The sequence below is a fragment of the Puntigrus tetrazona genome, chromosome 10 (assembly GCF_018831695.1).
Source record: "Puntigrus tetrazona isolate hp1 chromosome 10, ASM1883169v1, whole genome shotgun sequence".
NCBI lineage: Eukaryota > Metazoa > Chordata > Actinopteri > Cypriniformes > Cyprinidae > Puntigrus > Puntigrus tetrazona.
The window spans coordinates 1,592,398-1,606,852 of record NC_056708.1 but is presented as its reverse complement, the minus strand read 5'-3'; the positions used below and the strand labels follow the sequence as shown (position 1 = coordinate 1,606,852).

At 39.5% G+C, this 14,455-nt stretch overlaps 1 protein-coding gene across 7 annotated transcripts in view; it reads left to right on the top strand.

Moving 5' to 3' along the window:
* Positions 1-14,455, top strand: part of ptbp3 (polypyrimidine tract binding protein 3) — a 57,564-nt gene extending 43,109 nt beyond the window's left edge. For all 7 annotated transcript variants that reach the window (XM_043250770.1, XM_043250769.1, XM_043250772.1 and 4 more), the window contains 7 exons: positions 1,735-1,809; positions 3,171-3,310; positions 4,376-4,409; positions 4,796-4,888; positions 6,557-6,773; positions 7,032-7,109; positions 8,171-14,455. In XM_043250770.1, the coding sequence (XP_043106705.1) occupies positions 1,735-1,809; positions 3,171-3,310; positions 4,376-4,409; positions 4,796-4,888; positions 6,557-6,773; positions 7,032-7,109; positions 8,171-8,303 (770 nt within the window). In that variant the 3' untranslated portion in view covers positions 8,304-14,455. The remainder of the gene's footprint in view (positions 1-1,734; positions 1,810-3,170; positions 3,311-4,375; positions 4,410-4,795; positions 4,889-6,556; positions 6,774-7,031; positions 7,110-8,170) is intronic.

Genomic DNA, 14,455 nt, shown 5'->3' with positions numbered 1-14,455 from the left:
CTGGGCGATCCGCGCGTGCTTTATAATAATGCTATCGGTTGGTTGCATGCACGCTATCAAAGGGCACGCCTTATCGCACATGCACACAAAGTTCTGTGGGCTGGACAGCGTTTTCAGGGTAGATTTATTGTGTGTGTGTGTGTGTTATTGTCAGAGGGGGCGGCAGATAACCGCGGCTGCCCATCCACGCATCTTGTTGTCTCAGGCTCGGTAAATCACTCGGGCCGTCTCCGGAGAGAGGCGGTGTGGACACTGATAAGGCCGCTGTGTATTCTTGTGTGTGCGTCTGTAAATCAGAGCTGATGGATTGTTTCTGGGCGCAGGCAGGAATCTCGGGGGCGCTCGATGACGTCTCCAGACGCCCCGCTAAAGCAATAAAAGGTGTCCAAATGGCAGCTTTTATTAGGCCGCTGCCATTTTGTCGGGCTTCTTCCGCGTCACCCCTCATGAAAATGTTTTATCGTTGTCGGTAGGACTGTTTTGAAATGTATGTACAGCGCTTGTTCTGAGCTCTGTGGCGGTTTACATCTCAATGGGCCGAATAAATCCATTTTAAACAATGGTGTCACGCTTAAGCCCGTCTCTTCTGGGAATTCGAGATGTTACGCGGGCAAATTGTGAATTACCTGAACGTGCATGTCTCAGCAAGCCGTAGTCAGCTCCAAAATATAGGATGATAATAAAACTGCTATGATATAGGGAGTACAAAATGTGTGTGCGCCTCTTTAAGAGACTCTTAATATGATAGGCTCTCACAGCGTTACTGATTTTGTGTGTCGTTTTGTAAAGCAATTTTTTTGAGGCGTTCATTTTCTTTTTTTTTTACAAATTTTCTACCCATAAAAAAAAGAATGACCCTTGCACCTTTTAATAAAGTATTGTTATTGTGACTATTATTATTATTATATGGGTAACAATTGATTAATTCATTACAAAACGCATTAGCAAACTAAGCTTGTCATAAATGACTCATTTATATTATTTTATATTTTGCTTTTCAAAGCAGGGGACTATTGATAACGATTACAAATATTATAATATTTATGTCTATAATGAACACTCAATCCATAATGCTCAACACATACTGGTGCAGCATAAGAATGACATATTTTAGGCTCTTAAAAAATAATAATCATTATGGATAAATATTAGTGCCGTCAAATTATTAATCACGATTAAGTGCATGCAAAATAAAAGTATTTTTCTTAGGTATAAGACACATACACAGTATTTTTTTTCATATTTACATGCATTTACATTCACATAATTTATACTATAAATATATTTTTACAAATAAATATAAATTTGTTTCTTAACTATATGCATGCGCGTGCGTATTTAGATTTATATAATAAATAGACACAGCACAGATGCATATTATTTTGGTTGCATTTGTTTTCTATTAAAGAATAATAAAAGATTACGGTAAACTATTTAATAAAAAGGTGCACTTGCTATGCTTGTAACCAGGCTTTTATCTTCATTATGTTATCGGGACAGCTGTATCGCCGTGATGCAAGGATCATTTTACGCCACCAAAGAAACAAGAAAATGAATTTAAATTCTAAATTAAAATCTTTTGCATCAATCATAAATACAAAATTGTCCCTGAAAAAAGTGTACTGCTGTCACTATGCTGTGGTGTGCTGTCGCTGACCCTGTGTGTGTGTGTGTGTGTGTGTGTGTGTGTGTGTGTGTGTGTGTGTGTGTGTGTGTGTGTGTGTGCGCGTGCAGGGGCTCCAGGGATAATTTCCTCTCCGTACCCCGGGGCGGCTGGTTTCGCCCCTGCTATCGGTTTCCCTCAGGCAGGTAAGCTGTCCGACACGCTCTCACGTCTCAGCTCAGTAATGGAGGCAGCGTGCCGCGGCTCACGGCCGTCTTCAGACTGAATAATTGGACACATTACGGTGTCATCATCTGCAGATTGACACCAGCAAAAGACTAACACAAACACGAGCATTGACGGCACATCTGAAAAGAGTTAGAAAGCTGTGCGGACAGAATTGGTTATTGATCAATACATCCAATTTAAGTCTATTACATCGCTCTTTTATTACATTTTTCATAAAGTACAATTGAAGAGCTAAGGTTGATTTAAGTCTGACATTACATTTTATGTTATTCGCATAATATTTATTAACATTTTTACAATTTAACGTTTTAACATGAGTTAAATAATATATATATACACTGCTGTTAAAATGTTTGGGGTCTTTAAGAATTAATTAATTTTTATTTTAATTTTTTTCACTGAATAGCATTTGTTTGAACAAAATGACAGTTAAACAGTAATATTATGAAATATTATTAAAGTTTTAAAAACTTTTCTTCTTGTAATATATATTAATAAATCAATAAATATTTATTTATGTGATTAAAAGCTGAATCATTATTACAGCCTTTAGTGTCACATGATCCTTCAGAAATCATTTTAATATGCTGATTTGTTACTTATTGTTATTGAAAAAAACTGTGTTTTAATATTTCTGTGGAAACCAACATTTGTCAAAATAAATATTTTTTTCAATAGGAATGACATATTAGAAAAATAATGTCTTCACGGTCACTTTTGGTCAGCTGAATGCATCCTTGCTGAATAAATTATTATGTTTTTGTACGTAATACACACCCCAAACATTCAAACAGCAGTGTGTTATATATATTAAAAAAATATTCAACCTCAAGATGTGAATTAAATAATGGGTAACACTTTAGACATTGTACTAGCAGCAAGTGAATTAGTAACTAGATGCCAACTAGCAGTCATTAGAGTATTAGTAGACCGTCTGCTTAATATCTTAACAACAGTTAACTAAGTGTATGTTCATTTATTCTACTAACCCTAAACCTTCCCTAACAGTCTACTCTGAGAGTTAGTAGGCCTTAGTGGACTTATATTTAGCAGAATTTTCTCCACGTCCAAGTCAAATAAAAGTATGCAAAAAGTTCCGTCCCACATTATCCACATTAAACAACCTCTGTTTGATCTCTGCTGCTTTTATTCAAACCTGTTACCATACTCACGCTACATTTACCCAGCATGCCTGAACACATTGGTTTAATAAGCTGTTACGAGAAGACCTGGTGTTGTTTGTTCCCTCCCTCTCTCTCCTCTCCTCTCCTCTCCTCTCCTCTCCTCCTCCTCGGGGGCCGGGCTCCGCTCCGCTCAGGTCTGTCCATGCAGACGATGCCTGGCGCTCTGGGACCTCTCACCATCCCTTCCTCAGCAATGACGGGACGGATGACCATCCACGGCATGGCCCCCACCGCCATCCACTCTGTGCTCCTCGTCTCCAACCTCAACCCCGACGTGAGTCCCCCGACCCCCAGCCCTCTCCGAGAGCCCTTTCACCACAAGCCCGTCGTTCATATGCCATAAGATTAATTACAGCTGTAGGGAGGGGCTTACAATTATACCGTAAGGGTCTGTATTCAACTCTTTATTTTAAAGGTGTAGTCGTTTTTATACTGTTTGTCACTTCTGTTGTTTTTATTAATCTTCCACTCTTAGACATATCAGTACATCACGTTCCGTTAAAAGAAAACAAGGAATGCAGAAATGTATATTTTTCTAGTTACAGTAACACTTTACAGTAAGATTCTTTAGCTAACGTGAGCTATGAATGAATACTTCTACAGCATTTATTCATCTTAGTTCACGCTAATTATTAATGCATTATTAAAATCACAAGTTGCGTTTGTTAACGTTAGTTAATGCTAACAATAAATAGTATTATAACTTGAAATAATAATGTTAATTCTGCTTATTATTTACATGCTGACACTAATATTATTTTAAATGGCTGATGCTGATTAGACAGCAGATCTAGATAATATCATCCAGAAATAAATATGCAATATAATTAGTTTTTGGATATCTCTTCTGCTCGCCAAGACCGCATTTTATTATTTAATCAAAAATGCTGTAAAAATTGTGAATTATAATTATTATTGTCATTATTATTACAATTTAAAATGATTCCATCCGAATAAATTGCAAAAGGCCTTTTCGTTTAATTTGCAGCTGAAAAAAACATTTTTAATAATATTATTTAACAGTTTCGCGTAAAATAAAAAAAATAAAAAGTGCCTATCGTATATTGGTATAAATATATGCTTATTTTTCGTATGTTTTTTTCAGCTTTTTTGAGGTTAAAAATGCTCGTGTGTGGACTAATCTGAGACCAAACCTTAAATACACCAGTGCCTTAAAATGGTCATCATACGAGCTAATCCAAGCGTCTTTATTCAGCGTTCATCCTCGACGCGTTTCACACACTTCACACACACACACACACACACACACACACACACTCATTTCTCTTTTCTACCTTTCAGCACTGAGTGATTTCTGATAATGTCCCATCTCTTGCAGAGCATATCACCACACGGGCTCTTCATCTTATTCGGTAAGGACGAATTTATTACTCCTCCGGATCAGATGCGCACACGGCTGTTTTTATGAAGGCGGCGGAGGATCGAAGCTGAGCGATGAGGCCATTTCCTTACAAACACACAGTCGGGAGATCACTTGCAGATTGCGGCCCGCCGTATGAATGCTGAAGTTCTCCCATGCACGCTCACGATTGCGCGCCGTTGTTATTGCGCTTACAATTTAATAACAGTCAACATCAGAGACCGACCTCGGCGTGAGCGATCTCCTTTAAGATGCGAGGAGTTGCCGCCCCCCTCTGCCTTCAGTAATAAAACGCCGAGATCCGCGGATAGCGTGTTCTTTGCTGTAAATAGCGTTCGCGCTTTGTTCGAGTCTAACATTTCACTTTTATCCCGGCAGGAGTGTACGGAGATGTTCACCGAGTCAAGATCCTGTTCAACAAGAAAGAGAATGCCTTAATACAGATGGCAGACGCCACGCAAGCCCAGCTCGGTAACGCCAGGCATTACGCTCAAAATCCTTTTCATCTTCGTACATTCTCTCCGTGCTTTGATCAGCCGTCGTTCTGTGTCTGTATTAAAGCTACAAATCAGTCTGCTTGTATCGCCGGTGGATCAAGCCAGAGCCACGGATTAAATATTTATAAAGATCGCTTTTTTTTTCCCCTGCTAAATGTCTCATAATTTAGATACATAGGACGATTCTGATGCAATTTAATAATAGGTTATGAAATGGTGAAATGGGGGAGTGTGTGAGACTTTGCCATAATCGTATTTGTATGCATTAATAAGTATTGATTGAGTGCAGCTTGCCGTTCTCGACAGCGATGACCATGATTTGATGTCTAATAGATATAAACCCCCCAAAAAAATCACGCGTTTATTTATTTAATGCTAAGCTTGCAGGGCTTGAATTTTGGATGAAGATTTGTGAAAACATTCTTCATATTTTTGCAATTATTTGCACGTAAATGTTGTGTTTCTGAGATCTCTTTACAAAGAAAATGTGCAAAACAGTGCATAGAAATGTACAGAATAGATTTGAAAATGGTATTTTTTTTGTGCAAGTTGGCAACGATTTTGCAAACAACGTATAACGCACGGAAATTGACGCAAGAATAGTTTTGCTATTAAATCACATCAAAGTTAACATTTGTCGATTTTATCTTTCACAAAACTGTTCATTGAAATGTAGGTTTTACGCCCCAAAATTGATCTAAAAATGGTTTTGCTATTGACTTACATACAAATTAATGAAAGGATGGTTTTGTGAAGAACGTCTAGTTCGTTGTTAGAAGCGTGAGAATGCTATTGATTTACAAAGAAATGAACCTAAGATAAGACGTTTATGTAGGGATCCGTTTCTAAATGATTTACACAGATATACCTAAAAAGGTTTTGTGAATTATTCACGAAAATGAAAAGCAGAAAGAATTTACGCAGGAATTTGCTCCTTAATGTTTCATGCAGTAATTTATGTAAGAATCATTTACTCTCTGTTTGTGTTTTATGAATGAAGTGTGTGTGTGTGCGTGTGTGCGTGCGTGTGTGTGTGTGTGTGTGCGTGCGTGCGTGCGTGTGTGTATGTGTGTGTGTGTATGTGTGTGTGTATGCGTGTGTGTGTGAGTGTGTGTGTGTGCGTGTGTGTGTGCGTGTGTGTGTGTGTGTGTGTGTGTGTGTGTGTGTGTGTGTGTGTGTGTGTGTGTGTGTGTGTGTGTGTGTGTGTGTGTGTGTGTGTGTGTGTGTGTGTGTGTGTGTGTGTGTGTGTGTGTGTGTGTGTGTGTGTGTGTGTGTGTGTGTGTGTGTGTGTGTGTGTGTGTGTGTGTGTGCGTGTGTGTGTGTGTGTGTGTGTGCGTGTGTGTGTGTGCGTGTGTGTGTGTGTGTGTGTGTGTGTGTGTGTGCGTGTGTGTGTGTGTGCGTGTGTGTGTGTGTGTGTGTGCGTGTGTGTGTGTGCGTGTGCGTGTGTGTGTGCGTGTGTGTGTGCGTGTGTGCGTGCGTGCGTGTGTGTGTGCGTGCGTGTGTGTGCGTGTGAAATGTTGGATAAAACGCTCTTTAAGGCTTGAGTTTTTGTTGTTCACAGAAAGGTTTGTTCGGTGTAATACGATGTGTCTCGGGGTTAAAGCTTATCTGTAACACTTTATCTCTGGGTTTGTTTGTGAAGCGATGAGCCATTTGAACGGTCAGCGTCTGTATGGTAAGGTGATCCGTGTGACCATCTCGAAGCACCAGACGGTGCAGCTCCCCAGAGAGGGTCAGGAGGACCAGGGCCTGACCAAAGACTTCAGCGGGAGCCCGTTGCACCGCTTCAAAAAGCCCGGCTCCAAGAACTTCCAGAACATCTTCCCTCCCTCCGCCACCCTGCACCTCTCAAATATCCCGTGAGTGACTGCTGCACAAAAACAACCCAGGGTTGCTAGACCAATGAAACAAGCACGCGTTTAATAAAGGCTGCATTGCAATACGTGGGACGTTTGTTGTTTGAATATCACATTATGCATATTACAGTTTTGTAAAATTACTCATACGGTGATTTTTATTCATATCGCCCCATGTGCTCGTTTCACTCACGCTGTTTTGCATTATTGTTGGCTTCAAATAAGGTGCTATTTTTTGTTTCTGGTTCTTTCCTCTCACAGTCCCTCCACTACGGATGACTTTCTGAAAGATCTGTTTGCCAGCTCTGGATACACAGTCAAGGCCTTCAAGTTTTTCCAGTGAGTTCTCATCACATTTGTTTTTGTTCTCAGCCTTCATTTATCTGATTTTAGTGACTGTTTGCTCACATGGGGAAGAGTCTGCTTGTGCCTTACTTCGTGACAACATGGCCGATAAGGATGAGTTGTTTTGTGAAAACTCGTGAATGGAATGTTATAAAGATTGTTTAGTTGATCTGTTAAAAAAAGTGAGTAGCTAGATGGCCCTATAAGAGCATTGTTTAAAGGGACAGTTCACCCAAAAATGAGAACTCAATGTCATAATTTACTCACCTTCCACTTATTTAATGAGTTTCCTCCTCCTGTTGAACACAAAAGAAGATATTGTGGTTAACCTTTTAATTTTGGGGTGAATTAGTTGTGTTTTTTGTCATTTACAAGTTGATGTAAGTTGATGGTTACCCCACGTGACAATAATGAGTAGTCATTAAAACTAGGGTCGTCAATGAAGCTGTTTGTTGGAAATTGCATTACATTTAAGAGACGCTTTCATCCAAAATGACTTACAAATGAGGACAACGGAGGCGATTAAAATCAACAATGATACGCTATAAGTGCTATAACAAGACTGTTCGCTTGATGTAACACACAGAGCAAGACTCTTTTATATTATATAATAACTGAAAAGAAAACAGATGAAAAAAAGCTATAATGTTTTTGTTTATTGTATAAGTAGAAAGAAAAGGAATAGATAAACCAGAAAAAGAAGCTAGCGTTAGTTTCTAATAAATAAATATATTTATATATATTTATATATATATTAGAAAACAAGCAGTCTAAAGGGGGCACTTTTTTAAAGAATAGAATTGGAATATTAAATATTAAAGTTATTCAATATTATACAAAATAATACAAATATTTAAATATTAAATATATTATTTAAATATTGAATCGTTTTTTTTTTTTTTTATTTGAATAGGAAATGCTGTAAATGTTTTTTTTTTTTTAAGATTTAAAAACAATACAATGTGCTCAAAAGATTTTCTTTGTCTTGGAGCAACTGGTCCTAAATGTCAAGATCACCCCGTGTCTGATGTTCACTATCTGTATATGATTAACAGGAAGGACCGCAAGATGGCGCTGATCCAGCTGGGTTCGGTGGAAGAAGCCATCCAGGCTCTTATTGACCTCCACAACCACGACCTGGGAGAAAACCACCATCTGAGAGTGTCCTTCTCCAAATCCACCATCTAGCACCCCTTCACTACAAACACACCCTTTCCCCATCCTCCCCGAACCAGCCCTTCTACCTTCAGCAGTCTAAAAAAAAAGACTGACTGACAAACTCTTAAAAAAAAAAAAAAAAAAAAAACATTACAGATATTCATGGGGTAGTTTTAGAGATTTCCAAATAAAAAGAAAAAAAAGAAAAAAAAAAAAAAAAGCAAATAAGAGACTACTGCAGAACCTTTCGGAGAGTCTGAGAGTGAGTTCGTTTTACTCTCACGAAAACCAGGGCTGGAGACGCATGGGATATCCATGACAATGTGACGTTTCTGGGAAGTAGGACTCCCTCTTTAGTCGATTGGTGAGGACTTTGTTGGTGTGAAACGCAAACTAACACGAGGTGAACATTCTCAAAGGAGTCACTGCTGAGGAAGTCTCTTCACCGCACACTTGCCGATTACATTGGAGACTGACACTCCTGTAGCCCAATGGCCTTGATACCCCAGACCTAAGTGAGGGCGGAGTCTCCTCTGCGCCGCCCCTTCATTCTCATTGGCTGTTTCAACGGAGCGCCCCATTTCCAGTGGGAAGTGTTGAACGCACGGTCACCGTTTGAATGTCGCCGACGTCATCATCAAGGTGCTGCTGGAAAAAAAAAAAATCTGTAGCGACGGCCTCGACCGATGGGCCTGTCCTTTTTCATCAGAGTAGCATTAAAACAAGAGTGCTATGGATTCAAGAATGAGTGCGTTTAAAAATTCGCAGCTGTTTGGGCGTACAAACCTTTTGTTTCTCGGCACTTTGATCGATTAGAATTGAAGACAGGCACCGTTGGGAATGTTTGGCATCCTCATATCTGTTTACTGTGCAAAGATGTATAGCCAGATGGTAGGCATCTGTGAATAGATAGTGAATGGCGTGATTTGTTTTTTTTCTTGTATTATGAAAATTTTATATCGGACAGAAACGGCCTCTCGTGGGCTCTCTGCACCCGCAATGCTGTCAGAGAACATCTGCGTGCAATGGCGCAACGTCATTGTCCAGTCGATCGGGTTCCTCTGGACCGGGGCGAACATTTTCAAACATGCACGATCATTCCAGAAAACTCACGGCCAGCTGTCAATCTTACTGGAACGCTCCAATCAGCAACGCCCAGCCTGACAGTAGGCTCCGCCTCCTAAGTGAAATTCTCAATGTGAATGGTATAGCCCGTGATCTCGATGGGAAATTGATGATTTCCTCCATTCTGTTCCCCTTCTTGCTCTCAGTTGAGTCTTTTCCTTTCGTTCTTCTTGTTTTCCCATCTTTCCACACAGGTGCAGAAGAATCTGTGCTCTTTGTTCCTTCTCTCCTCGGCTCCGGCCACAGGTGTGAGAGTCTGCAGCCGTGGGCTCTGTAGAAACTGTAGTGAAGCCCATTGAGTCACAGCAAAAAAAGAGGGCGGCACTCTCTTTTGCCTTGCAGTCCCACACTAAATGCCTCTGCATCCAAACCAAATATTTAAGGAAAGAGCGAGTCTGAATGACACGGAGATGCCACCTAGTTTCCAAAACCTAGTGAGCTGTTGCAAAGGCGGCATCCTAATTGCCATGAAAGCCCATAAGTGACTAAACTGATCTGCACAGGAAAATCTCCTCCGGTAGAGTCCAGACCAGAGGTTTTCTTCAAGAGGTGGAGATGGTAAACTCTGAGTCTGTGTCATTGGGGAAAAAACTGTCAACTTAGATGAATCTTGTAAGCCAACCACAAAGACCTTGCCATCATAGAAGTATTTGCAACAGTAAATAACCGATGACGGAGACTATTAAAATCCTGTCGAGGTTTTGGCAGCGAGATTGAAATATGGCTCAAACCAAAACTAGCATCTCCCCCATAGATTCCATTCAAATTTAAGGTCTCGAATGATTTTAGTTCAGTTAGATGTTAGCATGTTGCTAAGCTAGCACGTCTATATCGCTATTATGAATTTTACAGTAGCAGCACTGGCTTTATGTACTATTAACAGTCTAGAGACGGTGCTGTGTGTAAATGCAATAATACGTATAAAATGTTCACTGTGTGCTTTGTTTATGCACAGGTGTTGCAACATTAGCTTAGCTACACGCTCATGTGCTAACTCCCGAATCAGTTCATTCATATAACTTGGTTCATTTTGGGATATTTCGTCTCATGTGAAACATCAACACTACAGTCAAAAGAATAAATGCACATTTGTCTGTATTCGGGAAATTGTAGGTTTATTCATAATCGACATTCGCCTTGATTCGCCCCAACATTTTAAATGAGCTTCCGGGATTGCCTTATCCACAAAGGATGCATGCAGCGCTGCCTTAGATTTGGGCCAAAATTAGATATCTTAGAAGGCTGGAACAGCCCTTGTGCCGGGAGCATGCCTGTGATGCCTTAAAATGCGGCCTAAGTAGACAGCTCACTAGCTTTTGGAACATGGCAATGGTGTGCAAATACAGAAGCTGATTCTATATGTATGCGTTTAGTTAGTACCGGTGTATATTACCGGTTTCATCGAGACTCTCTCTTATATATGATGATATATATGAAGCGTACGAGCAAGGTGCCGTCTCATTTAGTGAAAATCTGGCCTTAACATTCCAAGGAGGGTCACCGTAGAGCTGTTGAGTAGCATCTAAAGGGAGCAGCTTCTGTGCCTGCGCGCTATATGCTCTATTAATGAAATAAATCAAGAATCTTCATGATCACGCAAGGCAAGGGACAGTGACTTTTTTTTGTCTTTGACTGATTTCACCTGAAGCGATTCGAATTTTTCGCTTTCACTTCTCAAAAGAAATTGAATTTTGTTGAAGTTTACAGTCTTAAAGCAAAACTATTCAGGTCTATATATCTTAAGGATTGTCAAGATTTTTTGAGAAAAAAAAAAAGTTACTTATTTTTGGTAATTTGTTCTTTTTTATGGAAGAGAAAAAAAAAAAAATCAAATTTGAAACCTCATCGGGTTTTTGTACCACTATAATCATTCAAGAAATCATGGTGAAAAAAAAAAAAATCATATTTACTGTGTATTTACCTAATTTCTTATTACGTGCCTTATTATGTGTTCATAATCAAATAGGTTTTAGAAAATTTACCTAAAATATCTTATGTACTATTTTGTGGGATTGGTGAGAGGGTTGATTTATTTTGATCTTGATTTTTATTTGATTTTATTTTTTTGTTGTGTAGCTCTTATAGATGTGCATTTTGTGGGGACTCAGTACCATGTGGTCTTAATATGATATGAGATGTAAGTTATGATGTATGGTGCTGTGAATGCTCTCATTAGAAAAATGAACGGTGAACTCAACGATGTTCAGAGCATGCTGTGGGTCTCTATTCTCCCTCGCTGATGTGTGTGTGTGTGTGTGTGTGTGTGTGTGTGTGTGTGTGTGTGTGTGCGTGTGTGTACATAAGTATGCTAGACCCGCGTACCATTGTTACATAAAGCCTTTCTAGGCCAAAAAATGTTCCTCGATCTCTGATCTAAATAATTCACGCTCGAAGACAGGTTGCTGTAAGCTTGCTCATCGTTCTGATTAAATAGTATGAATTTGAGCTGTTAAGAGCACATCTGTGAAGTTTTTAGTTCTTTTGTTCTTTTTTTGCTAAACAAATGCTAAAATGGGGGGAAAAACATATATTAAAGGAGCCACCTAAGTTGTTCTGGAATAGTGGTCGACCGATATATCGGCCGATATTTGCCTTTTTTTTACGGATATTTCAGAAGACTTCTATTTTGATGGCAAACGGGACATTTATTCTGACAAGCGCACACAGTGCCCGTTCGCCATCTTTATTCGGTTTAAAACTGTCTAATTATTTTTACTAATTTCATTAGTAAAAAATGTCCGTCTAATTAAAAGTATTTATTTTACAGATGTATTTATTACAATAATTTTTTTTTATGTTTATACATTTTCAAATGATAAAAATGAATTAAATATTACGTAAAATAAACATACATTTAATTTGAGCAACTTTCATGTATGCGTTATCTAAATAGTGTGGTTTTATATCGGCCGCCGTGCTCTCTAAGATATCGGCCGTCAAAAAGCGTCTATATGGGTCGACCACTAATCTTAAGACTTGCGGGTGGGCTCTTTTTTTTACTTTGGGCCAGTAATTAACCACGTAGCAACCACCAGAGCACCCTAGCAACCGCATAGCAACACGTTAAAATCACTCCGAACGTCGCAGCAACCATATAGCAACAATCAGGCAACGGGAAGGACCACTCAGAAATCAATATCTGCCAGCGTGGACTACATCACGGAGCGTGATCTGCGTGATATCATCTAACGCGATTACGAAACTCCCGATACACGCGCTCAGTTTAAATTAGACCCAGAAGCCCACAGCATTCGCTCTAAGTGTTCAGGTCTGCCTTCCATTTTGCTACGGAGTGATGCCGATGTCTGAGACCTCCGCCTGTGTGTTTTGGAGTTGTATCTTATTTACTGTACCTTATAATTGATTCATTTTAGGGGTTTTGGCCTGTTTCGTTCTTGCTCTGTCGTGATGCTTTTTGTTCTTTTTTTTTGGGTGTTTGTTGATTTTCTTTATTAAGAGTGTGAAACTGGTTCAAGATTGTCGTCTGTCACTCTGCCTCTTCACAACAGCAGTTCTGGGTCTGTAACGTCCACAGATGTGTGCGAACGGGAGCGAGAGCGGTCGCTAGAGGTCAGGTCCCGCCAGAAGCGGAACACACACACGATCTGCTTCCGGCTGCGATTGCTTTTTATTTATCAACAGGAGAAAAAGCCAGACTCCATAAACGTGTCACAGAAGTCACAAGAAGTCATTCGTTTTTTTTTTTTTGTTTCTCGAAGCGTAACATTTTTCCGACCACGTCTTGACTCAGGCAACAACGTTCCGCCGTGTCCTCGTCGATATCCGCGCTCGCTCGGACAGTCACACACGTGTATGGTTCTTTCCAGGTTTTTTACTGTAAAAGTCACAAATAATGCAGGACCAAAGTTTATGTGCCTTTCATCTAGCTTATTTGTAACTTATTTCCTGGCTGTATATCAGAAACCAACAAAACGTCTTGTATTTTCCACTCTCGATCATGTTACGAGTCTGTCCTGTTCGTTCCCCTCAGAAAGGTCAAGCCATATCCTTCCCTCCCCGTCAAAAGCGAGACTCATTTGCGATTCTGAATGTGTTCCCGGGCCCTTATGGATTCATTCGTACCGCCTTACGCTTTCAGTATTTCACGAACTGCTCCGGGTAGACGCCACGATCTGTACAACGGATAAGCGGTTACATTTTTTTTTTTTATTGACGTCGTCATCGATTCCATTAAAAAGCTTTACTCTAAAACACACGAGACCATAACGACAAACTAACCACTGAAACCAAAGGATTTGATTTTATCCAATTGGAAACGACGCGGCACTGAAATATTATTGCGACGCAGTCGACTCTTACCATCTAAACTTTAAATTTCAGCCGTAACGCTTTCTGTTTTCTTCTCACGACTAAATTTATGCTAATTGAGCTGTCTAATTTGCATTAAAGGGAGGGGCTAGCCAGACTAAATGAACAAGCTGAGGCGTCGCTCAAGCACAGCGCACATACAGAAGTGCCTGAGTTGATCTCAGGATGCTTTGACACGCAATGAAATACCTAATTTATAGTTTTTATGAATGTTTCACTACCAAACGGAAACGAATGCTGTACATACGTGTTCCCTTGTTTTGTTTTGTTTAACCTGGCCAAAAAAATGGTTTCGGGGAACAAGACACACACACACACACACACACAATATGAACTGGTTTTTATATTTATGGAAATTAACATACAAACACAATTTGTCTTCTGTATTTTGATATCATACCAGTACCAGCTTTCATTTGTAAAGCCGTTTATGTGACTTGTGGGAATTGGGGAGAGACATGAGCGTATCCAGTTTATGAGTTCGATGTAATAAATGCAAATAGAAGATAAACTATTAAAGAAACATATTTTCTAATTTTTGCAGTGCATGATTGAGTGGAGATTTTCTTTTTCTTTTTTGTAGAAAGCATTTTTTTTTCTGTTTATGAATATCTTATTATTATGCATACTCATTATTAGAGTTATTATTCTTATTACCCACCCTGCTGACGTTTTTCCTAATCAACTTTAATTGTAGCATGCCTTGAATAAATGTCATGACATCTGTA